This window comes from Nelumbo nucifera, chromosome 7 (assembly GCF_055504915.1).
Source record: "Nelumbo nucifera cultivar China Antique chromosome 7, China Antique-T2T, whole genome shotgun sequence".
Taxonomy (NCBI): domain Eukaryota; kingdom Viridiplantae; phylum Streptophyta; class Magnoliopsida; order Proteales; family Nelumbonaceae; genus Nelumbo; species Nelumbo nucifera.
The window spans coordinates 45456163-45482633 of NC_142655.1; the positions used below are offsets into that span (position 1 = coordinate 45456163).

The window sequence follows — 26471 nt, forward strand, 5'->3', positions numbered from 1 at the left end:
CAAGTTTTCTGGGGAGAAGAGGGTATGTATCGTGCTGCAGAAAAGTAGATACATAACCCAGGTGCTAATGCTACTTCATGATTCTGTATCCTTCAACCCTAACCATCCTTCAGCAGTAGACTGAAGCCCATCTACTGTCAAGAAGAGTAAACTCAGTCTCATCTACATAATCATTTTGAGCTAAAAGCAAGCGGTTTTTCTTGTCCTTCCATACGTGTTAGTTATTTCTGGCCTTCGACTGCAACCCAACTCGCCACCTAAATTAACAAGAGTTGCCTGGAATCATTTACTGTTATTAGGAAACGGCGCTGACAGGGTAAATTTAGCCTTCACAAGTGATCACAAACTGCTGACTTCTCTTTACCCCTCCATGATTCAGTGCAATAATAATCCTAACCTTCTGATGGTATCTGGATAATCCAACATCTAATGACCAAACTGCATCACACATGATAAACCATACCCACTTCGATCAATGACGTGTGTGGGATACCAAGAGCTACTGCTGGGCGCCGGCAGTTCCGCCTCAAGAACCCATAGACAACATCAATTGCAAACTTTTTCACTAGTGACGATGATTCACTAGCCACAACACATGTGTGGCCCATCATGTATGCCACTCCAGATTCCCTAGCCTCGGCCAATTTCTTCACCTCTTCCCTCAGTCCAACCCCTCGAAATCCCACTTTTTTCCTTCTCCCAGCTCCACATTCGAGTCCGTCTACCACTGCATCCAATAATGAGCTTGACTGCTTTCCAGCTGACACCATTTCTCCTCCAGATTTGACATCATTATTAATCTCATGTTGCAAGAACTCTGCCACCTTTGCAATGAGCTGATTCTCAAAATCATAGCTATCCCTTCTGAAATCCTTGTACCCATACCTAACAATACATCGAAATAGGCAGAATTCCTGTGGGCCAATACGGCTGACGAGATAGCGTTCACTGGGAGGAACCTTTGGAATTGTCAGAGACTCAATGGTAACAAAGATTAGCATCTGATGAAAAGCAGGAAAATTTGTAATGAAGTGTGCAAACATGGGTGGAACCCCAGAGACCACATTGGAGTATATTAGACCAATTCCTGGGACTCTACTTATACCCAGGCTTGGTCCAAGACATAGAAGCCTCTCCAAGCAGACCTTGTTCTGCAACTCAAAGCCATTTTTCTTCAAAGTCCCATAATGCCAGATAGACATGACAGATAAAATAACCAAAGAGAGGACTAGAGGGAGCCAGCCTCCGTTGTGAACTTTGGCAAGGCACGCAGATAAGTAGAGCAGCTCTAAGGATCCAAAAACAATCACAAATACAGCTGCCAGCAGAACAGTGCGCCTCCATACCATGACAATAACAAGAAACATCAAGCACGTGGTAACAAACATTACAGTGATCACAGCAAGACCTGGAAAAAAGGGAACCAAAAAATATTAAAAAGTGTTTTTGTATAGAGAAATTTATTTAAATGCATTTAAATGGAATTCTTGACATTAGATGTGCACTGAGCCAGATGATTACTGTAGGTATTCAATTAGCTAATGCCAAAAGTGAAAATGATGCTTGCCTTGTGATTCCAGTTAATACCGTATGGTCTCATGTTTCACATGATTGCAACCCCATCATCATGGAAGCTTCGATCACCTAGATTGATTCAACAGGATTTCATAAAATAGTAATAAAATTTCCCAGACAAATTTAGAGGCTTTTGATCCACTGTTGCTTTAGCAAAACTGACTAGTATGAATACTAAGATCAATGACTTGGCCAATAATTTCCTCAGGGGGCAAGACTAGTGAAAAAGTCGAGAATTGAACTCAGGTGCAGAATAAAAAAAGAATGAAGAGAAAAAGAAAAGAAATAAGAAGAAAAGCAGTTTCTTAGTCACTTTTTATTTGCTTTTAGAAATCTCCTTTTCATCAGAGTACTAGAATTTTCCATATAACCAAACTAATTCTGTTTAAGGGTACACACGTACACACACATGCACACATAACACTCTTGGTCTATTAATTGAGGCAAGCAAGTATTCTCCCTTTTCCTATTAATCCTCTCAACATCAAACAAGATAACACAAGTTGGTATCAGAGATCATAAAGGTCTTCTTCTTGATTGTCTCTCACACGCAACCCAATCATGTGTGGTTTTAGTAGATTTTTTATAAGAAGCCAAGGTTTTGGATTAGTTGTAGTATTTGTCTATAATTTTAATTCAATTTTCAAAAAACAAATATAGATCTGGCTTCTTTACTTTGTTTGACTTGTAGAGACAATGTTCTATCCATGAAGTGTAAAAAGAAGAATCTTATAAACAAGACTGACGGTGTTCGAGCCTTTTTTTCCCACCTTAATATTAACACCACCTTAGTGTCCATCTTCTTTGATTGTTTCTGGGGTTGAAACCTATAAGTGTAGGTTTCCATGTATGAAAGCTAATAGAGGAGGAGGTATTGACATTTATTCAGTCTTTCAAGTTGTTGGAACTTTAGTGGGAACAAACATTGTTGATAGAGCACAGTTGGATAGTGTTCAGGAAGCCTTCGGGTGTAAAGTGGAGAACTTTCCTGCAACTTATTTTGGGGAAGACTCTAGGAAGGAATCCGAGGAACACTCATTCCAGGATCCAGTGACCAAGAAGTGTGAAAAGAGATTAGCTACTTGGAAGAAAAATTACCTCTCAAAATGGAGAGGGGGGGGGAACTCACCCTGGGCCTCTCTAGTTAACCTACTTATTTACTACCTTTCGGTGTTTCTCATCCCTTCAAAGGTAAAATGTCAAACTGTGAAGCTCTAATGAGATTTTTTGTGGGACGGTGGTGGAGAAAAAAGGTGTCATCTTGTAATAAGCTGGAAACAGGTTTGCACACCAAAGAAGGAAGGTGGTTTGGATATTGGGCATATTAAGGAAAGAAACCTAGCTCTTCTTGGCAAATGGTTGTGGAGGTTCCCTCTTGAACCAAATACACTTTGGACAGCCATCATCAGAAGCAATTATGGATTCCAACCATAGTTTTCAAGGCACCAAGGCAAGGCTAGGCAACAGGGGGGCACCTTGTCACCTAGTCACCTAGGCGATGGATTTTTTTTAAGTAAAAAACATGTACTCCAGGGTTGTTCCCAAGGTTCCATAACAATTATCCATAATTTTCATAAGAAAAGTATAAACTTCATGTTAAAGTACAGAAAATCAACATATTCCAACATATTCATAAGAAAAAGAAGAAAGAAAAGAAGCTTCAAAAAATATAGGGACTGAACCCCTATTTTTGTTAAAGGAAAAGAAGAAAAAAAGGTGGAAGAAGAAAATGTGTTGATAAGACAACATTTTAAGTTCTTCCTTGTTGGTTTCAGGTTTTGAAGTCTTTGAGGGTTCAATACAACATTTAGCAATATTTGTCTTGATTAAACCCTTACAAATAAGAAAATAATAAAAAGAAATTAGTATAAAAACATACAAAATGAATATTTTAATTTAATAATGTCTATTTTATAATTATAACCTAAAAAATAAGAATATAAAAGTATTTTATAACACTGTACAAAACTGCTTGGCAATTAGGTGAGGCAAGCCCCTAAGGGGTCCCTGTTGCCTAGGTGCCCGCCTAAGCATTGCCTTGACCAGGGGCGGAGCCAGGGGGTGGCAGAGGGGGGCCATGGCCCCCCTATGCCTTGAAAATACCTATAATACCCATTTTAACTTTATTTATATTTTGGTCCCTCTACCTATATTTACCAACTTTTGGCCCCCTATTCATGCTTATTACATTTTGGCCCCCCTCAAAAGAAAATCCTAGCTCTGCCCCTGGCCTTGACAACTATGATTCCAACAGTTGGGATAGTAAAGTCCAGTTGATCCGGGAGAATGCAGCAAACCCCTGGAAAGGCATCTTCTCTTGTTACACTAAATTTATTTCATTTACTAGATATTGGATGAGGTATGGAAATAGGATTAAGTTTTGCACTGATCTCTGGTGGAGGAATCAAACCTTAGCTGAATCTTACCCGGCTTGCTTCGACTTAGCCAAACTCAAGGAGCTACCATTGCCTCTTGTTTTTATCCTTCCACCTCTGGGATTCATTGGAACCTTAGGCTTCAAAGACCTCTAAGAGACATGGAGTATGCTGAAAATCACAAACCTCCTCCAATCCCATACAGGAGGTCAACTTCTCCCCTTCTTCCTTAGCCATATTTGGATCCTTCACCCAGCCGGAAAATTCTCAACCAAGACTTTCTTCAAGACTCTCATTTCAGGTTAGTAAAACAACTTGTTTCCTGTAAGAAGATTCAGAGCACCCTTTCTCTTTCAAGAGTTTCCTTCTTTGTGTGGGAGGCTTGCCTAGGGAGAATAAACACCTGTGATCTAATCCAAAGAAAGAACAAAGAAAGATTATGCATTTCTCCACATGTCCGCATCTTGAGCCTCCGTGATAGTTAGTTAATCTATTGAGCACCTCCTTATTCATTGTGCCAAGACGAGGAAAATATGGAACCATTAACTACATTTGGTTGGTTACAGCTGGGCAGCCCCTGAACATGTTTTGGATTTTCTTACGCAATGGCATGGTAGGGACTTGGGCCAGAGAGGGAAAGCCTACTGGAACACATTGACCCATAGGGAAAGCCTATGGGGAGTGTGGGAAGAAAGAAACAAGTGAACTTTTGAAAACAACAAAAGAACCATTGAAGATCTCATTTCCTACATAACCTTTCAGACTTACAAAGGAACTTAGTGGAAATTTTACACTCCTCTACCTTGAATCCAGCTGCTGTTCGGGCTCCACCAGGTAGGGAGAAGGTGGAGGAGGATGGAAATACTCGGTGAGCATTCAGCGGCCCAATAGGGGTTGTGGACTCTGCAAAAGCTGAGATTGTGGCTGCTCTAACAGGTCTCCAAATTGCTAAGAATTTGGGTGTTTCCCTCCTAACCATTGAAGGAGACTCTGCAAACACTATCAAATGGTTAGGGAAGGACAGTGGCCCTTGGTGTCTGATACGACATCTTGATGAAGCAAGAGATACTATCGCTCAGATGATTGTAAGGATTAGATGGATCCCTAGAGAACTAAATGCAATGGCTAGCAGTCTATCAAAGTTAGGGGGTTCATAGGGATTCTTTATTTACTGACTGCATGTTACCCTTGTAATTCCATTGGAGAGTCATTGTTGCAGCTGTACATCTCCTCATGAACCCTGTGTTTTTTCTTTAATGAAATTGTTAATATAACCTATACAAGTTGATATTCATTCTGGTGACTGTCAGAGAGGTATCTGTTAGCAGTAATCACGATTCTAAGAAGAGTATCAATACTTTGAACCTTGGTTCCACATCAATCAGTATTACAGCAAACAGTCCTACATTATCATATGATATTAGAGCAATTGGTCCTACATCCACAATTGTATCAAGCAGTATAATATGATCTTAGCAGCAGAGGTTTGTTTATCTTTTGCAAAATCCAAGCGTGAACTAACAAACATACTTATCAAATGTACAGTGTAATAGAAACTTACAGGTTTATTATGCAAACTAGGCATAACAAATATCTATCATGCTCAACTTGATGTACCCATGTAAGGGCAATTAAATTCCACAAATATAGCATTTTTGGTCAACTAAACGAGATAGGTCAACATTCCAACTCCCACCTCTCATTTATATTCTTCTTTTTCCTCTTTTTTAATTACTAATCTTCTCAAAATAGACTAGAGACAATAAGAGTGAACAAATGGCCCTTAGGCATCTGCATAATATTGCAATACTGTCAAATTTCCATTGAGTTTGGATCACCTTAATCAGATCATATTTCTAATCTTGGTTTAAAATGTTCCTAATTTCCCTAATATTTCTACAACATATTTCCACTTCCATAGGTTGCAACACGAAAATCAGAATCAACATATTCCCCAATAAACACTACCAGCACTATGTGGAGTACAAGATATATAGTTTCCACAACATATTTTGATTTCCACTTCCATGGGTAGGAACATGAAATTTTATTGGAATTGACATATTCCCCATTCAATACTACTAGAACCATGTGGAGTACAATATTGGTGACAGTATTGTAGATATGCGGAGTGAAGTCAAATTAGTTTTTGTTTGTGTAATAGATAATTTTCTCGATATATTACAACCATTTACATTTTCTATGTTTAAATTTAAAATTAACTCATTCTATCATGAAGCACTAAATATTAAGGTTTATAGGGCAACTTCAGCACTTATTCTTTCCTCTATAACCTTTAGTTTCTTAGCTCCTTTTAGTTATTTGGAACAGACTATGTTGGCCAACATTTGAAGGTGGTGAGGCACCCAGCAGACGGAAAAAGCAGAGGGGAGCAGGTTAGACTAAAGGCGAACAATAAATCATTCTTCCTGGAGGTGGAAGAAGGAAAGGTGAAGGAGGGGAAGCTCTTTCTACAGACATATTTGGTAGGTATATTTGACAAGAAGGGTTTGGAGATGGAGGAAGTCAGTCTGGGAAGACAAGTTCTGGAAGTGACCACAGGGTGTCAATGTGAGAAAGCTGGATGGAGACAAATGGCTTTTCTTCCTATCCTCTATAAAGGAAGTGAGGAGAATCTTGAACACATGGGCGAGATGTTGTAAAGGAGCCTTGCTACACCTGGAACCATGGTCGGAAGAAATAGAAGTGTGGAATAAAAAAGAGGATATTCAAGGTTTCCTCTGGGTCAGAATCTTCAGGTTGTCGTTGCAGCTACGGAGTAAAGAAATGAAGTCAGTGCAGCAATTAAGAAGCTTGAAGGTGACAAATCCCCTGGGCCAGATGGTTTTACCAATCTGTTCTATCTGAAGTGCTGGGACTTTGTGAAAGAAAATGTGATGAAGGTGTTCCAGGAGTTTCATGCAAATGCGTCCCTACAAAGAAGTCTAAATGCCACTTTTATCTCCCTTATTCCAAAAATTGAGGGGGCTGTGAATATTAAGGAGTTTAGGCCGATTAGCTTACTTCAAGTTTCTATAAAATTTTGGCAAAAGTCTTGGCAGAAAGAATGAAAGGGGTGATAGGTAATGTTATTTCAAATAATCAGAGTGCATTTATTCCAGGCAAACAGATGGTAGACTCAATTTTAGTTGCTAATGAGTTAATCGACTCAAGGAGAAGACAGGGTATTCCGGGGGTTGTTTGTAAGCTTGACATTGAGAAGGCTTATGACTATGTCAATTGGAATTGTTTGGATAGGGTGTTGGACTGTATGAATTTTGGCCAGAAATGGAGAAACTGGGTTAGTGTTTGTACTAAAACCTCTAAATTTTCAATCCTAATTAATGGGCAGTCCACGGGTTTCTTTGGTAGTTCTAGGGAGCTGAGACAGGGAGATCCTCTGTCACCCTTGCTGTTCATCTGTGTTATGGAAATCCTCACTCTTTTTAGTAAGAAGGCTGTAGAATCGGGATTATGGAATGGGTTTGCTATCTCTCCAGGTAAAGAGAAAGTTAATAAATATTCTTCAGTTTGCTGATGATACCCTCTGCTTTGTGGATGCATCTCTGCCTCTGTTGGAAACAGTTCTTGGAATTCTGAGTTGGTTTGAAGTGGTTACGGGTCTCAAAGTCAATCTGAGCAAAAGTAAGATCATCCCAGTGGGTCAAGTTGTAAATTTGGAGGATTGTGCACAGATAATGGCCTGCCATATGGAGCTCCTTCCGGTTAAGTATTTGGGGCTGCCTCTTGGGGCAAAATGTTCCTCTTCTTCAATCTGGTGCCCAATCATTGAGAGAATGGAGAAGAGGTTGGCTCTTTGGAAGGCTAAATATTTATCTTTTAGTGGTAGGGTTACATTGATTAAGAGCTCCCTGTCCAACCTCCCAACACACTTTCTTTCTCTCTTTCCAATTCCAAATAAAATTGCAAAGAGGTTGGAACAGCTTCAAAGGAACTTCTTATGGAGGGGTTGGGAGGATGAGAAGAAAATTCACATTGTTGAGTGGGGGCATGTGTGTAAGCCTAAGGAGAAGGGTGGTTTGGGAGTTAGGAAAGTAAAAGATTTCAATGCTGCTATTCTTAGCAAATGGATATGGAGATTTGCTTATGAGAGGAATGGTTGGTGGAGTTGCCTCATTGCGGCTAAGTACGGTGTGGATTGGGGAAATTGGAAAACTCTTGATCCCCTTTCATTTGGGGGATGCTCTCTCTGGGCTGGTATTTCTAAGGTAAGTACTCTTTTCATGAACGGGGTCAAGTTTAAAGTTGGAAAAGGGGATAGAATTAAGTTTTGGAAGGATTCCTGGTGTGAGGAAGGCCCCTTGGCTGATGCTTTTCCCCGGCTGTTCCAAATTGCAGTGAATCAAGAATCTTCAGTTGCTGATAACATTAGTACCTCTGGGGGCTCCTTTACTTGGACAGTCGTAGGAGGAATTTGCTAGACTGGGAAGTGGAGGAGTATGTAGGTCTGTTGAGGCAAATTCAAAATCAGAAAATTGATGAGTATGGAAGATGAATGGACTTGGAAGTGGAATGCAAATGGTAGATTCACAGTTAAATCCCTTTTCCTTAAGATGTGCATCTCAGGTCAGGAGAACTTCCTGGATGGGCAGATTTGGAACCCCACCTGTCCCTCCAAGGTTAACTTCCTGGTTTGGACAATGGTTTTGAATAAATGTTTAACTAGGGTCAACTTGGAGAGAAGGTGTGTTCAGATTCCTGATCCCTCCTGTGTTTTATGTGGCATGGGTGCTGAATCTATAGATCATTTGTGCATTCACTGTCCGATTTCCTCTTCAATCTGGGGACATTTCTTCAGGAAACTAGAGGTGTGTTGGGCTATGCCTAAGTCTGTGAAGGAGCTGTTTATGAGTTGGAGATTGGAGGGTCTTAGCAAGAAAGGCAGGCTTGTTTGGAATACTATTCCGCAGGCTATTCTTTGGTCCATTTGGATGGAAAGAAACAATAGAATATTCTGTAATCAATCAAAAAGTCCAGATGCGATTGTGCAGAAAGTGGTGGGGAAGATTTGCTCCTGGGTGTTGGTGAAGAGGAGTTTAAAAGTCAGAATGTTTCTCTCCTTCTTTGTACTAAATCATGGATGTTCTTGTAATATGTTTTGGGCCCAGGAAGGCCTAGTTGGCCTGAGTCTTGTTGTAATTGGCTTTCTCATTGAACAAAATTACTTTACCTTTTTCCAAAAAAAAAAATCATAAAAGGGATAGGGGACCTCTGTGGGGGATTTTTGGAAGTGGACAATAATAAGATCTACAGGGAGTCGTTCGAATGTGTAAGAATCAAGGTGCAGTGGAACGGGGTGCCTCCTCAAGCGGTTAACATAGTGATGGGGGGAGAAATGTTTGTGGTCACTATCTGGCCTGAAATCAAATCAGAGAAGATGAAGACACCGTCAGATTTCAAGGAGGCAGTGTTAGTCGACCAGCATTTAGTGCAACAAGTGCTAACAGGGATTCCACATGCAGGCAAAGGCAAAGCACAACCTGGAATCCGATAAGAGAAGGCAAAACGGAAGGAATAGTTATGTTTCAGGGAGGCGATCACTGGTACCTCTGAGGAGGGGGCCTGGACTATAGTTGAACGTAGGAAAGGTAGAAGACGACCTCCGAACCGTCAATTGACTGGAAAATCCAATGGCCAGAAAGGGGTTATGTCAAAGGGGGGCAGAGAGCAACTTTAATACAAATTTCAAATGGTTCGATATCCAAACAGATTGATGTGGCGGTCCTAAATAAACTAGCTGAGGCAATGGCTTTAAAGTTGAAATTGAACCGAGATGGGTCTCTAGTGGGTTCAAAGGAGTGTGGTAATAGAAGAGGGACCCACTTCTTAGCTCAAAAGAAACCAGGCCCTATACGTTTTAAAAGCCCAGATAGGAGAGGTGGTTTTGGGCCGAAGTTGGGCTGGGTAGAAGGCAGAGGAAAAGGCAAGGCTCTGGCTGAGGTTTCTTCCGAATCCTCGACTGATATTGAAGACTCAATGGAAGGGGAAAGCTCCAATTTTCCAGATCCTTGGGGGGAAGATAGGCAAGGGACATGTGAAAGGTGCTCGGAGATGCTCTCAGAGAAGGAGGCTCAACCATCACCTCTCTGCAAAAGGATAGAAATGGGAACAGAAAGACCTCACTTCCACCAAGCCGAAGCATAGGGAGTTAGATAGAAGCCAAAGTGGCGCTTGATGCAATCAAAGTGCAAACTTCGAACCAGGTTTCTGAGAAGGAGATTAATCAGGAGAAACCCACATCATCTCTCTCGTCCACAGATTCAGTTAGGCATTTGGAGATGGCGGTGTCAGTGGAGGAGGCAGAAACCAGTGTAGAGTTAAAGGCCTTCCCATCTTAAGGTATGCAGATGATAGCAAAATTTCTAATTGGGTTATGTATAAATTTCTCAGTTTTTGGGAGTTTTGGGGGGATTGAAAACTCCCCATTGAAAACCCTCTTCGTCGCCATTGAAAACCAGTTCTTAGTTGAGAAGGGGAAGAAAAACAGAAAGCGATCTAAGGAACTGCTTAAACTAGCTTGGGGTCTAAATGACAGTCTGGGAAGTGCAAGGAAAAGTTTTAACTCTTCCAAATCTTTTTAAATGGATTGCTTAAAATTAATATCTTGGAATGTCCGGGGCCTCAGCTCGGGGAGAAGAGGAATGGTAATTGGGGGCTTTCTGAAAAACAAGAAAGTGGTTTTGCTGCTGATACAGGAGACAAAACTTCAAAAATTATCTTTCAGAGTAGTGAGAAGTGTGTGGGGTTTCGATCCATGTGATTGGCTTGAAATCCCTGCTGTGAACACTGCGGGGGGTGTAGCTCTGATACGGAACAATAGCATTTTCAAACTAGTAGACAAATTTGTGGGGAACTTCTCAATCTCTACCAAGTTGCTTTGGGAGGCTAAGAATATTCAATTTACAATGACAGGGGTGTATGGGTCGGTTGACTACAACTTAAAGAATGCTCTCAGGGATGAGTTAAACACTGTCAGAGGAAGATGGGAAGGTCCATGGGTGTTAGGGGGTGATTTTTATGAAATTCTCCCCCCTGAAGACAAAAAGGGATGCAATCGTCTGAGTAGAGGAATGAGAAATTTTAGAGGTGTTATCCAAAGGTGGGAACTAATAAATCTGCCATTAACAGGAGCAAAGTTTACTTGGACCAACAATCAGGAAAACCCTTCGTTAGTTAGGCTGGACAGATTTTTAATTTCACCTGAATTGGAGGAATTATTCCCTCTCACAAATCAAGAAGCACCAACGAGGGTAGTTTCTGATCACATTCCCTTAATCTGAGTACAGGAGGATTAAAAAAGAACCCTCATCCTTTCAGGCTGGAGAATTGCTGGCGGGACTCGGAGGATTTAGTGACAAACATCAAAAGGTGGTGGTTGGAATGTTACTTTGAAGGTTCAGCCAGTCACATCTTCTTCAAAAAGCTGAAATGGTTGAAAGAAAAAATTAAAGAATGGCAGAAGGTGACTTCAAAGAAGGAGAGTGAAAAAAAAGAAGAATGTTTGAAATTAATAGCAAACATTGATGCGGAGGAGAGGGGACCTTTAGAAGAGGAGAAGAGGAGAAGAAGGCTTACTGCCAAGAAGACTATAGATACTTTGCTGCACCAAATGGAGGCAAAGAACTCAAACTATGTGGCTGAAAGCAGGTGACAATAGTACTGCTTTTTTCCACAAGGTGGCCAATGCTAGAAATAGGGTTAATTCTATTCAAAAATTGGAGATGGAAGAAGGGGTAGTTCAAGAAGAGAAAGATATAGCAGATGCTTTTGTTTGTTTCTACAAATGTTTGTTCAAGGAACCTTGCAAGATAAGGCCAAGGCTGGATGGTTTGATCTTTAATTGCTTGTTTGAGGAGCAGGTTTCAAATCTGGAAAAACCCTTCTTAGAAGAAGAGGTAAAGAAAGTTATTGAAGAGTTGGAAGGGCAGAAGGCGTCGGGGCCAGATGGTTTCACAATGTTGTTTTTTAAGAAGTTATTGGAATTCTTGAAAGCTGATTTGCTAAGGGTTTTGGAGGAATTTCACGATTCTACTGTCCTCAATAGAAGCTTAAATGCAACTTTTGTATCCTTGATCCCTAGGAAGAAAGGAGCAAATGAGCTGAAAGATTTCAGACCAATCAGCTTGGTTGGAAGTGTCTACAAGATCCTATCAAAAATTCTGGCCACCAGATTAAGGAAGGTGATGGACTTTTTAATTTCTAAATATCATAGGGCTGTTTTGTCCACAACAAGCACATTCAGGATGTAGTGCTCATAGCAAATGAGCTACTAGACTCCAGACTAAGAAGTGGGGAGAGTGGTCTAATCTGCAAAATTGACCTAGAGAAGGCCTATGATCATGTTAATTGGTCCTTCTTGGATTATTTGATGAGAAGAATGCAGTTTGGCTCCAAGTGGAGAAATTGGATGAAGGTTTGCCACTCAACTCCTAGATTCTCAGTGCTAGTAAATGGGACAGCTAAAGGAAATTTTAGTAGTGCTAGAGGTTTGAGGCAAGGAGACCCATTGTCTCCTCTGCTCTTTTTAATAGTAATGGAAGATTTGAGTAAATTGGTTGATAGAGCTGTGGAGGGGGAGCTGCTGTAAAGCTTTCAGGTGAAGCCCAATGGGACTGCAATCCCAATCCTACAATATGCTGATGACACTCTCTTCTTTTGTAAGGCTTCAGAAGAGCAAGTTCTAAATTTGAAGTACATTCTGTAATCGTTTGAGCTTATTTCAGGTCTGAAGGTGAACCTTGCTAAAAGTGAGTTAATAGCTGTGGGGGATGTTGCTAATATTCAAGGTATGGCAGACTTGTTAGGCTGCAAGATTGGTAAGCTACCATCAAAGTATTTAGGGTTACCCCTGGGAGCCAAATGCAATTCAAAAATCATTTGGAACCCAATAATAGAAAGAATGGATCAGAAGTTGGCCACTTGGAAAGCAAGGTATCTCCCCAAAGGAGGGAAAGTAGCACTCATCAAGAGTGCCCTAGCAAGCTTACCAACATACTAAATGACCCATTTTCCATCCCTTCGGAAGTGACAGAGGTTTTAGAAAAAAAGATGAGAGACTTTTTGTGGGTGGGATGGAAGGACTCTCATAAATATCATCTTGTTAAATGGGGGCAGATTTGTAAACCATTATCTCAAGGGGGGTTGATGTTAAGGAGGTTAAAATCTTTTAATCTAGCTCTGCTAGGAGGTTGGCTTTGGAGGTTTGCTACTGAGCCTGACAACCTTTGGAGGACAGTCATAGCAGAAAAATATGGGCTGGATGAAAGGGGTTGGGGTAGTGGTCCACCCATGCCAACCTATGGCTGCAGTCTTCGGAAAGCAAGGTATCTCCCCAAAGGAGGGAAAGTAGCACTCATCAAGAGTGCCCTAGCAAGCTTACCAACATACTAAATGACCCTTTTTCCATTCCTTCGGAAGTGACAGAGGTTTTAGAAAAAAAGATGAGAGACTTTTTGTGGGTGGGATGGAAGGACTCTCATAAATTTCATCTTGTTAAATGGGGGCAGATTTGTAAACCATTATCTCAAGGGGGGTTGATGTTAAGGAGGTTAAAATCTTTTAATCTAGCTCTGCTAGGAAGTTGGCTTTGGAGGTTTGCTACTGAACCTGACAACCTTTGGAGGACAGTCATAGCAGAAAAATATGGGCTGGATGAAAGGGGTTGGGGTAGTAGTCCACCCATGCCAACCTATGGCTGCAGTCTTTGGAAATATAAGCAAAGTTTCCAACCTGTTCAGAGAAGTCAGATTTAAAGTTGGTAATGGGAGAAGGATCAAGTTCTGGTTGGATGCCTGGACAGGGGAAAATTCCCTTGAGGAATTATTTCCTACCCTGTTCAATGTGGATGAAGACAAAGAAGCAGTGGTTGCAGATGCATTTTTGTTAAGGGATAATGTTTTTTGCTGGGCCCCTACCTTCAGAAGGGACTTCAGTGATTCGGAAATTGAATAGGTGGGGAACCTCTTGGTTTTGCTTCAGTCCCAGGTTTTGAATTTGCGATCTGAAGATGGTCTAGTATGGAAAGGGAACAAAAGTGGGGAGTTCTCAGTTAAATCTTTCTTCAATGCCATAAGGGGAGATGCTGAAACTCCCTTCCCAAGCCGGGCCATTTGAGGGACTGTGGCTCCCTCCGAAGTAAAATTTTTTGTATGGGGGGCAGCATTAGAGAAATGCCTCACCAAAGAGATGCTGGTAAGAAAAGGTTTTAATTGTAGTGACCTGAGATGCTGGCAAGACTAAAATACCATCAACAGCACCCATAAGGAAGTTATCTGTTGCAAGTTGAAGGGACTAGAAGGGCTTGGGGTAGACCATAAAAATAGTAAGAATTTACATAAGCACCAATAGTTTAACAATGGATATGAATATATGATATTAAACAAAATGGATTAATTTAGCCGACTCCATATAGTTCAGATAAGACTTGGATGATGATGATGCTTTAACAATAACTAAAAGTAAATCTAACTTTTAGAAATAAAAAACCAAAGCAATTCTTCATTCCTTCAACAAATTATGTTATTATATTCATTAAAACTTATGTGCATGTCTATAGACAGTAGAGACAAAAACCAGAGCATACCATATGCATTGCCAATCATGTCTGTGTCTCTAAAGCCAATAACAACAGCAAGGCACAAGACCATCAAAATCCAGTTCACCTCTGGTATGTAAATCTGACCATGGATCTTGCTTGATGTGTGTATTATCTTCACACGGGGGAAGCACTTCAGTGCCCTACACTGACTGATAATTGAGAAAGTAGCTGAAATTATAGCCTGACTTCCCACAACAGTAGCAAGAGTGGCTATTATAAATACAGGCCAAAATATGCCCTCTGCATTGAGAAAAAAGGAAAAGAAGAGTTTGAGAAATTGTCCAAGGAAAACAAGAAAGAAAAGATAATAGATAATACAAAAACATGAAAAGCAAAATTTGTGATTCATTCAGAAATACTTAATCAGAAACAACTATCAAGTAAAAACTGAGAATAACTGAACTTGGGAAAGATTCCCAATATGATAGGATTAACTGTATGTTAAAATAGTGATTGCCATGCAAACAAACAAGGTTTTCAATGTTCTAAATTTCGATACAAATCTCCATAAGAAGTAAGCATATCTAGAAGTCTAGCTTGAAATATTTAACAAGAAAGATTACAACATGATTCAGAAATTTTGTGGAGGTAAATTACAAGAGATTTTCATTTGTTATACTTAACGAATAGATACTTCAATGCATCCCATCTAAGCAACAAAAGTGAATTAGCAGCACTTTTGTTATAACTAACAACTCGACAAGATTTGATCAAGTAAACAAAAGTCATTTAATTTATCATAGCATAACAAAAATTTGTGAAAATTTTTAAGCTTGTAGAAGTGGCATTTATATGTTCACCCAGAAAAAATAAAAATAAAAATAGCATATATGAATCTTCCCACTAGGATACCTTTCAAGATTTTGATCTCACTAGATATTTTTCCAGTGAAAATATAGAAGTTTTCACAATGCCTGACACTGGTATTTGGAAAATGTGGGAAAATGGAAGAGATCAAGGAAATATTATCAAGAATTTCATGGTTTCCCAGTCAAAGAAATTTGGTGCCCTCCTACTCCCCCTAAAATCAGTGCTTTTTGTTGGGAAGTATTTCATGGTTGTATTAATACCTTTGATGTACTTCGAAGGAAAAGACCAAATCGGTGCTTGTCCCCTAACTGGTGTGTCCTGTGTAAGTTGAGTGGTGAGACTGCTTTCCACCTTCTAATACCTTTCCCTTTTGTCAGTTTTATTTGGAATTGGTTTACTTCCCTTTTTGGGTGCAGGTGGTCTTCTCCTGACAGGTTGGAAGGTTTATTCAGCCCTAATGGTATTAGTGGCATGAAAAGGAGGGGTAGGATTCTATGGAGGTGTACTAGAGCAGCAATACTTTGGACTGTTTGGGAGGAAAAAAATGATAGAATATTTGAAGGAAAAGAAAAATGTAAGGAAGCTTTAGTCGAAACAATAACATTGAGGGTGGCACATTGGGTAAAAAGCTTGAAGTTGTTTCCAGCTTTTAAGGTCGAAGACTTTTTTAGGGTTTGGGGACTTATTGCTGCCTCTTCATCTACGAGACAACAGTTTTTTGAGGCATGGTCTCCTCCAACAGATGGTTGGAAGAAGCTGAACTTTGATGGGAGTTGTGTGGGTAATCCAGGCCCTTCAGGCATTGGGGGGGCCATTAGAGATGAAAATGGAAACATTATTGCTCTATATTCCGGTCCGGTGGAGCAGGGTGATGTGGCAAGGGCAGAGTTTCTAGCTGCAGCATATGGGGTTGAGAAGGCTAAAGAGTTGGGTATTAATAGACTGATCATCAAGGGAGACTCAAAAAACAGTGATAAAATGGTTGCAGAAAGGGGAAGGGGTGACATGGCAGTTGAAGAATGATACCCGAAGACTTAAATGGATGTCAAGGAACATGTCAATCCAGGTGGGATGGGTTAGGAGATCTGTGAACAGTTTGGCAGATGGTTTAGCAAAGCAAGGGGTTCAAAGAACACATGTTTTGGGCACATTTGTAATTCTGTCCCGGGTCAGCTTATTAAAGCTGATTTCTTTCACAACTTCTTGTTGTATCCTAATGTTTTCTAATTAATGAAATCTTTTTAGAGTTATTGATAAAAAATATATATTATCAGGAATTTCAAAGGGAAATATGGAATATTACAAATGAAACTCTAGAGATAATCCTACAATATATGAGTACAAATGTGACAAACCAATGGCAATGTATCCCCACTCATCAATTCAGTGAGACAGATATGAAAAGTTGAATGGTGTATACAACTCGTTTAGGGATAAGCTTGTACACCCATTGATAAAACATTCACTAAACATGTTTTAAGATGCAGCTATAATACCATAAATAGAACTTAATCATCTTTTTCATTCACCATTTTTGCTTGCTTCAATATTATATGTGCATATATAATAGTTTTATAATATTGCATACACTTAGTAAAAGAGAAATATTATTAAAGCAAAAAACAAGAACAAGATACACTCTCAGGTGATAAGATATCAATAAAAACATCAACAACGCTTCAACCCTATTCAACCAAACTATACCAAAACAATCACCATTCACTTAATCATGAATCTGGATGAGTCGCATATGATAGCTCTGTTAGGAGCCGTTTAACCAATAATAATGTTCCACATCAGTCATGCATGCAAATTGATATTTGAGTGAGGGGCATATGTACTTGATGGCTGACATGGAACATTATTATTGGTTAAACAGCCCCTAACACAACCATCAAATGAGGCTAAATTGGACTCCTAAATCACATATCTATGCAATGTAAACTAACTATTGAAATTTATTTCTTATTTTTCTTTTTACTGTTTTTATAAATAGACCAATTTTGAATTAATATAATAGCATATGATTTCAACCTAATATATAACATCATTAATATTATTTCAAACAGAAATCAAATACAGTATGTATGTTTGTTAATTCATAATATTTTAATATTATTAATTATGTATCTATTCAAAATTTCAAATTCTAAAATGCCGAGGTGGAGTTGTCAATTCAAGCTCAAAAAACAACAAATCATTTTACAAAAAAATAAAAAAAAAAGATAGGAAGAAAAGCTGAAATAATATAGGTGCTTTTCAAACCTATAATCATTTCCTACTGGTTATTGCAAAATGGACAAATTTTCTTTTTCTTTTATTCTTTTGAAATTTAGAACATCTAAATATAACTAGTTGAAAGTTTAAGCAATATACATAAAATTGCAAAATATCAATGAACTATTTATTGGGTGTAAAGTAATATATTTATAGTCTGAGGACTTTCAGTTTCTCACCTTTAAGAAATGGAAAATTTAGAGGGGAATAACATGATCAAAATAAATGCCCAAGTTATAAATGAAACTTGTTCCTTGTACATGATGAATACTTAGATATTAAAGATTACCTTTTTTATTGAAGAGTAGATATTAAAGATTACCTGGGATGGCCTTGTAGAAGCTCCTTTGAAGGTCATCTTTGTGCTTGGAGAGATAAGCAGCTTCCCCCATGTATGCCAAAATTAAGCAAGGATAAACAACCAATGTAAATGCAATCTGCAATAAACAGCACATGGTGATAAGGTCTACATAAATTATTAGGAAATGACATGAATTCTGGCTGCCAACCCAAGGATAAGGAAAATTCTTCATATAAGATGGAACATTTATGTTCCGAACTTTGCAAAACATTCATCCAAAAAAAATAGGTGATTAGTATTACCCTTATAGAAAGATGGGAGAAATGGCCAAGATCAGCAAACATAGCCTCCGCCCCTAAGGAAGCAAAAAAACTTTTATCAGAAGTAATGTAAAAGAAGCAACTTCAGTAACACTAGTTTCATAATGGATATCAACCTACCTGTAATGCATAGAACAATGCCTCCAAGTGAACTCCATCCATCTTTTCCAGCCTTGCTAAAAAAGTTGAATGCATGATATGGTGACAGAGCACTGATAACTCGAGGATTCCATTTGATTATATTGTAAATGCCCACCCCACTAATGCATAGGAGCCAAGCTATCAATATTGGAGCGAAGGTAACTCCAACCTTGCGAGTCCCATAATGCTGAAGAGCGAAGAGTCCCACCAATATAATACAGGAAATGAGTACAGTATAATCTGCATTTCAAAGTACATTAAGTATAGTGGGATCAGCATAACTAAAACATATAGCACACTTATATTTGCATAAAGAAAAGAACAGATGCATATACCCTTATGTTCCCTAATTTGTGCCAGACATGGGTTTTCTGTCAAATCATGCCCAACACAGAGATATAAAAGATTGCATATCCTATGGCCATTTTATTTTTCTGTATTAAAATAGAAAAATATTTTTTCACTTACTCTCATGTAAATGTGGAACCTTAACTTTGATGCCATAGACTGCAGAAAGGACTGCAAAGAGAAGCAAGCACAATTTATTAGCATAGTAGCTATTGAAATGCACTATGCGGATCTTTGAAATAGTGATCAAAAGTGTGAAAATAAATAAGTAGAATCAACAACAGAGAAATTTATGGTATTCAGCTGTATGACCAAGAAGAACCATTAACAAATTTATGAAGCAGCCTTAGCAATACTTTTTTCCGAAAATATATAAATATTGCAGCACCAATGCATTATGTCCAGAGAGGAGTTTTTTCTCATTTCATTTTATAACATAACTGTTATTAGAGAGGACAGATAGATCACTCATGTTTCTGGGTTTCAACTTTTCTTTCTTTCTCTCTTGTTTCTTTTCTTTTTCTTTTCATTCTTCTCTATTTCCTTATTTCTGGTTAATCCAGTATAACACGTTAGCACCAGAGCTATCGAACTGGTTTTTGCTCACTGCTGCACATATGAGGCCCTGCACAAGTCATGCAGACCATACAGAAGGCATCAGCAGGTGCATGGATGGCTACATGAAGAATTAACCCTAGGTTCTGCTAAAACTTGAATTTAGGGCTTTTTGTTATGTAGTTTTCTTATTGTGAAAATCAAGAAAATTACAAATCTAATGGTGGGATCAACTTGCAGAAGTGTTTTCAGTTAGAGATGGCACAGGTCAGTTCATATGAAGTTTTAGGAACTAACAGATCTTCATGGTACATGGAATTTCAGGCTGTTGTGATAGTTTGGTGCAGTGTTTTAAAAGGCATGGGAGCCATCTCCAGGCAAGGCACCTCCAAAACTCCCAGAGGGATATGCCAGAGGTATTGATGCCTCTGAGGTGTATGCCTCATGCAAAAAGACAGAAAGAAAGAAAGAAAGAGAAAAAATAGAAAAGAAAGAGAAAAGAAAGAAAAGGAAAGCAAAGCAAAGCAAAGCAAAAGGAAGAAAAGAAAGGGACAATTTACTATTTTGTGCTAGGTTAAGAATCTTCATTCTTCTTAATAATAAGACATTTTTCATAAAAAAATACAAAAAAAGGTGAGATCCTTTTTCATCTTCATCCCCTTCCTCTTAAGGAGGGCTATGCCTCTTACATTTCGAACTATGCTGGAATGCCATGCCTCATGCAAAAAGACAGACAGACAGACAGACAGAAAGAAAGAAAGAAAGAAAGAAAGAGAAAAAAGAGAAAAGAAAGAAAAGGAAAGCAAAGCAAAGCAAAAGGAAGAAAAGAAAGGGACAATTTACTATTTTGTGCTAGGTTAAGAATCTTCATTCTTCTTAATAATAAGACATCTTTCATAAAAAAATACAAAAATAAGGTGAGATCCTTCTTCATCTTCATCCCCTTCCTCTTAAGGAGGGTTATGCCTCTTACATTTCGAACTATGCTGGAATGCCTCATGTCATGCCATCGTGTTTAAACATTGATTTGGTTATTAAAAGGGAAAAAAATAACTTCTCCAGTAAAATAATAAATTGCAATTTTACATAAGATGGTAATTATTTGGATTTAAATAATAATTTTGTTTTTTACTAAGATTAGTGAATTTCTACAAGATTGAAATCTAACCCTATCCATGGTATTTTAATCTCAAAGTAAGGAGATTCAATTGAATAAAAACCATGGAGGTGACTGCAGGTTTACGTTCCAATCTTGTAGAGAATTTACTATGATTGGTGAAAGATCAAAATTACTATTAATAAGAAAAACTAATTACACAAATTGTCATAAATAGTAGGTTTAAAGTTACTATACAGATTTTTGAATTTTACTGACACTAGTGAATTTCTAAAAGATTGAAACTTACCCTATAACCACCTCAATGGCTCTCATTACCATATATACCACCAGTCACCATATGTCTTCACTTAGACTTGTGTTTCTATCCCAGAACAAGTCATCAAATCCTTCAAGTATTTGGAGACTGTTGCGATCTCCCAAGTGATGTTTCTTGAGAAGTAAATGGATTATAGTTTCCTTTGTCTGGAAAGTTGGCAGTTTATGGATGGTCCTTCCAAAAAAAGACCTAGCACCAATCACCCATAGCTTTCTGCTTATTTTATAGCTTGCTATTTGTAACAGAAGACACCTAATCCCAAACCATTGTCGATTTTCTTCTAACTTGAGGGCTTAGGCAGATTCAATAACCACAGAGACCTAAAATAAATCTCGCTGACTTCTCAATACCCTTTTGAGGGGAAATTTGAAAATAATAGTTTCCAACCCGTTAACAATCTGGATTTATACTCTTTGGATATCTGTATCAATAATGCAACCATCACCATACTGAACATGGACAAAACTGTTGTAATTTTGAGGCATCAATAATACAACAATTACCACAATGAACAAGGATAAAACTTTTGTAATTTTGAGGCATGAATCTAGGCATTTAACCTGAATCATAATTCATGAGGAGTGAACCTCAAGATTCTCAAAGGCATAAGAATCATGAACAGAACTTCTCTAAAAGAAAATATGAAAAATAGAGCAACTTTTTGTATTCCCACTTGACCATCTCAAGTTTTCTTAGGTTAAGAACACATTTATGTTTTGCGTTAAGACTACAAGATATACCTATGGGGTGAAAAACACAAGGGAAAATTGTTGTGCTCGTCAGGTGAGTTATAACCCCCAATGGCACACTACCAGATGATCAAATTGTCTCCACACCTGTGCCCCTCAGAATTTGTCTTCTGTCAAGGCTTCTGGCTCAAACACCTTTAGAAAAACTGAAATAGCCAACTTGCTGAAATAATGTACTAGATCGTAATTGTCAAGGTACCAAGTTGAGGCTGGGCAACACACAAGCACCCTGTTAGGGTTGTCAGTGGAACAGGTTCAGTACAATCCAATCATAATCATCATCATCATCATCCATGCCTTATACCAACTATATGGGGCCGGCTACATGAATCCTGCTTCGCCAATCCGTTCTATTTAATGCCATATCCACTGTGAAATTGTGAGTGCTTAATTCACTCCCTACAACTTCTGCCCATGTCCTTTTTGGTCTACCCTAGCCCTTCTAGCCCCTTCAACTTGTAACAAATCACTTCTTCTAACTGGTGTTGTTGATGTTCTTCTATGCACATGACCAAACCATCTTTCTTAGTCTACTTTCTTTTTTTGGACATGGTCTTCTATGCACAGGACAAATCCAATCCGAATCCAAAAGCAATCCAATCCAAAATGTTCAAATCCAATCCAATACAAGGTGGGCATTAATCAAAATGACTATAATTCAATCCAATCCAATTCATTGACAGCCATACACCCTGCCAACTAGGCAACTAAGTGCCTGCCCAAGCATTGCCTAGGCCTTTTTATATAAAAATGGAAATTTCAGATTGTTTCCCTAGTTAGTGTAGAAACTAGAAAGCATAGCAAATAACTAAACATGAATTGAGACAGCATTTTTAGGGTAAATTGCTGAAACCTCCTCTAAGGTTTGGTAATTGCAATCACCTCCCCCGAACTTTCTGACATAGTTGCAAGCAGACCCCCTTTGTTAGAATCAGCTAACAATAGGTACGAAAATGTCCAAAATACCCATGCAATTACTATTGAGTCTGATTTCTACAAGAAAACAATAACAATACGAAGAAAAAGAGATTTTAAAGTTGCAGCTTTACCTTTGAGCGATTGTTATGAAGGGAAAATTTGGAAAATAAATCAATTTTAGAAAAGAGATTGGAAGGGTTTGGGCTAACAATTCATATGATGAGAAAATTTGAAAAATAACCATTGCCATGCCTCTTTTTAGAGGGTTTTAACAAAGGGGATCTACTTGCAACTATGTCACAAAATTCAGGGGAGGTGATTGCAATTATCAAACTTCAGGGAAAGTTTCAGCAACAGCCAGAAACTTCAGGGGCGATTTTAGCAATTTACCCTTATGTTTATGTAGCCTAAAAAAACTAGGGAATGGATCTCTGTTCTGCTAATGTGGGATAGAAATATAGAGAGAAAATATGTGTGTTAACTAAACAAATAGAAAGGAAGCAGATATATGAAGGAATGGAGCCCTTGATATTTTGAATACAACAAGGATATAGAGAAGAAGATATGCATGTGACTTAATTGCAGAAGAAAGGGGGGCAATGAAAGAGCAGATCCCTTTCTGGTCATAGAAAGATACAAAGCAACTAAAAACATAAAAGAGAATTAGCCTTGATGCTGAACTTTGAAGGGCTGACAGAAGTGGCAAGTGGTAACTTCTTCATCAGGTCTTTTTATGCAGTGTTTAGGAATCAGCTACTCTGCCTCCCTAGAGAAGGATGTGAAGGGTGCATGCACCATTGAAAGTCTCTTTCTTCATGTGGATTACTGTTCTGGAATCTGGATAGAATATTGGCCATTGAGAACCAACGACCTTATCAACAAAGAAAATTTGGTGACTCTTTAAGGTGAAATTTGGTCTTTTATTGCAATCACAGAGGATTTAAGAGAAGGAACAAAGGGAACAAAAGGAGGAGCATAACCAATTTTGTAACTCTTTAAGGTGAAATTTGGTCTTTTATGAAGCCTTATAAACACCTTATGTATTCAACAAGAGAGAAAGGTTCAAAGCATGGTTTGCAAAACCAGACCGGAAAAACCGGGAACCGGTCACCTGACCGGTTCCATTTTTCCCCAAAACCGTTGATTTTGGTCAGCAAACCGCTGAACCGGCCGGTTAACCGTTCGAACCATTCAAACAGTTTTGACCATTTTTCAATTTTTTAAAATTATTTTATTTTTTTGTCAGAACGGGCCGACCGTTCGACCCGATAACCAGACCCCTGACCGGTTCGGTCTCCAGGTCGGTTTTAAAAACCATGGTTCAAAGTATTGACACAATACGCCCAATATGGGATGTATCGTATCATATCTTTGGGCCCCGATACACCTATTTACAGGTGTTTTTACAAAACCCTTTTTATATTAAATAGTATACTCAAAACTAAAATTTGAAAACAAAAATAAAAAAAATAAAATGCATATCAGTTAAAGTACCAATACACCTCTGCCGATACACAGAGGTGTATTGATACTTTGAACCTTGCAAGAGAGAGAGAGAGAGTAGCCGTTATTCTAATCATAAAGTATATAAGAAAATGAAGAAAAGCAAGGTCAAAGCCAATTTTATGGCTCTTTAAGTTGAAATTTGCTCTTTTATGATGCCTTACAAACACACTCTTTATTCAATAGGCACAGGCCATGCAGCTTAGCAGTAGCACACCTAAATTATTCCACCACCATATAGAAGAACCAAACCAAGGCACAATATGATAATGAAGCAAAAACCTTAACTCCTAGGTACTGACCTAGGCATCACCAACGACAACTATGTACTATACACAATCTGAGTATGTATTCACAATTCTAATTCAGACCAGAACATGTAAAACAGTAAAAGGCTTGTAGGTGGATAATAAGAACCAGCACAAAGTCGTTAGGTTATAATATCCTAATCCATGCTTCGCTAGTGAATGAAACAACTTAAAGTTTGGAAGTATCATGAAACCTGTTCATGATTTCAAAGGGCAAGAGACATCATACCAGACATTGTTGGGGTCAGGACACCATCACCGATGACCATACTAGTTCCTAGAAGAACAACCAGCAGCAAGACAATCCGAGAACTGCGATGCTTCTCAAAGAACTCCTTTAAAACTGAACTGGTCCGTGTCTCCTTATGAGGAGATTCCAGATCATAAGCTGATGGATGATCATTTGCAGCATATAATGTGTTTAAAAGACCCATCTTTGAATGCCGACACAGTAGTGAATATAATGCAAACGTTCCACCTGTAGTATGAATACTCTGTTATGTTTGAAAAGAAACAAGCCACAATTCCTAACATGTAAAACAACAAAAAAAGAAATAACCATATGGGTTTCTAGAAGTACCTTCACCATTGTCATCTGCTCCTAATACAAATATAATGTACTTGCATAGAGGGATCAGAGTCAAAGTCCAGAAAACTAAAGAAAGTACCCCAAAAATTTCGTCATCATCCTCGTGAAGGCGCAACCTCCCTGAGAAAGTGCTTTTGTAGACATAGATGGGGGATGTGCTCAGGTCGCCATACACGACCCCAAAACTCTGGTAGGCCAGAAAAAGTGTTGTCTTGTACGCTGTCTGCAAAGAAGGAAACCATGACACAATTTAACCCTTTACGAATCAAAACGACAGGAATGAATATAGTAACCCCACAAAGGACGGGGAAAGTGCTACATACAATTAATTATAATAACAATTTGGAAATTAGATAATGTCATTTTTCCGAAAACGAGTAGGAATTCAAAATTAAGAATAGCTAAAAAGAATAAAAAAGGAATGGCGAAAAATCCTTAAAAATCAATTTATGGTCCTGAGTTTAGAAGATTTTAATACGGTATGAAGGGAACAAGAAAAATGAAACCAAGTAAGGAAACAAATCCAGAATCAATGAAAAAGAGCAAAAGTACGAATTCTACAGACGTAGCCCCGGAAAAGAGAAACTGCAAAAGGATTAAAATTGCATAAAAACCAATCGAGTAACTCAGTAAAAACAACCCACTGGCTAAATCCTCCTCCAAACATCATGCATAAAACATACAATTCAAAAGAAAAATAAATTCAATGAAAACCATTTGCAAACAAACAAGCAGAAGCAATAAAATAAAAAGATTAAGTCCAAAACCAAACATGCAAGAGGGACCAATAAATTAAATTTCTTATAGAAAAAAAAATAGAACCCAAAGAATAACAGAGCATCAATTCTTTTTACATTAGCGACCAACAGAGCGGCAATAACAGGAAAAGAAAAGCAAGCATTTAATGAAAACCAATTAAAATTAAGAAATGTTCTTCCAGTAACAGTGGCGTTACTCTAAATTCTAACTAAGCGGAAACGCAGAAAACTGGATTTTAGTGTAAATTTTAGTGTAAATTTTAGTGGAAATACAGATTAATTCCTTTGTACTTCGAAGCCGAATAACTATAACACTTCAAACATAAAAATCGAAAGTCCAAAGGAATCCAAAACCCTAAAATACCAGCCAACATGGCAATCCATATTCAAATCGAAATTCGACAAACATGGGAAGAAATTAAACCCACCAAAATAGATTCCCGACTCTGAGAAGCAGATTCGAGATCCATTCCACCAAACCCAGACCCCAACTTCCAGTCCTCTACAGAATTTTTCACTCCAGAACTGAAAGTTTCCCAGTCGATTCGACGTCTCCGGTCAACAATCAGACGAAACAACCTCAGACCAACACTCTCTTTCTATTAAATTCAAAAAACGAAAACCATGGAAGCACTGAAACGAATGCAAAAGAGAGCCCCGAACAGTCTCTCTGTAATCGCTTGAACTCCTATAAATCCTTTCCCGTACGGCGGTAGAGAAGTTAATAGAAGATGAGAGAGATTTTAGGGAGAAAGAACGTAAGTTTTTATAGAGAAAAAATGTGGTCTCTCAGTTTACTTTAAGAAGCGCGGGCGAGAGAGAGAGAGAGAGAGAGAAAGAAAGAGTATGAAAGAGAAAGCGAGCGCAAAAGCAGTTAAGACAACGTGTAC

General features: G+C 38.5%; 1 protein-coding gene across 1 annotated transcript; it reads right to left on the reverse strand.

Moving 5' to 3' along the window:
- Positions 1 to 210: 210 nt before the first annotated feature.
- On the reverse strand, positions 211 to 26471 carry LOC104609485 (putative potassium transporter 13). The gene is made up of 9 exons (XM_010275819.3): positions 26010 to 26471; positions 24815 to 25046; positions 24464 to 24712; positions 18886 to 18936; positions 18397 to 18657; positions 18259 to 18311; positions 17978 to 18092; positions 14554 to 14808; positions 211 to 1408 (listed from the first exon to the last, which is right to left on the reverse strand). Exons 1-9 carry the CDS (start codon positions 26049 to 26051, stop codon positions 444 to 446), a joined length of 2223 nt encoding a protein of 740 aa, XP_010274121.2. The 5' UTR covers positions 26052 to 26471; the 3' UTR covers positions 211 to 443.

Excerpts from the sequence above, each read along its gene's own strand:
- LOC104609485 (XM_010275819.3), bottom strand. The coding sequence starts at position 26,051 with ATGGATCTCGAATCTGCTTCTCAGAGTCGGGAATCTATTTTG. Across the intron at positions 25,047-26,009 it reads AGAGTCGGGAATCTATTTTG|ACAGCGTACAAGACAACACT; the intron begins GTGGGTTTAATT and ends CCTTCTTTGCAG. Across the intron at positions 18,093-18,258 it reads TCTCCCATCTTTCTATAAGG|ATTGCATTTACATTGGTTGT; the intron begins GTAATACTAATC and ends TGTTTATTGCAG.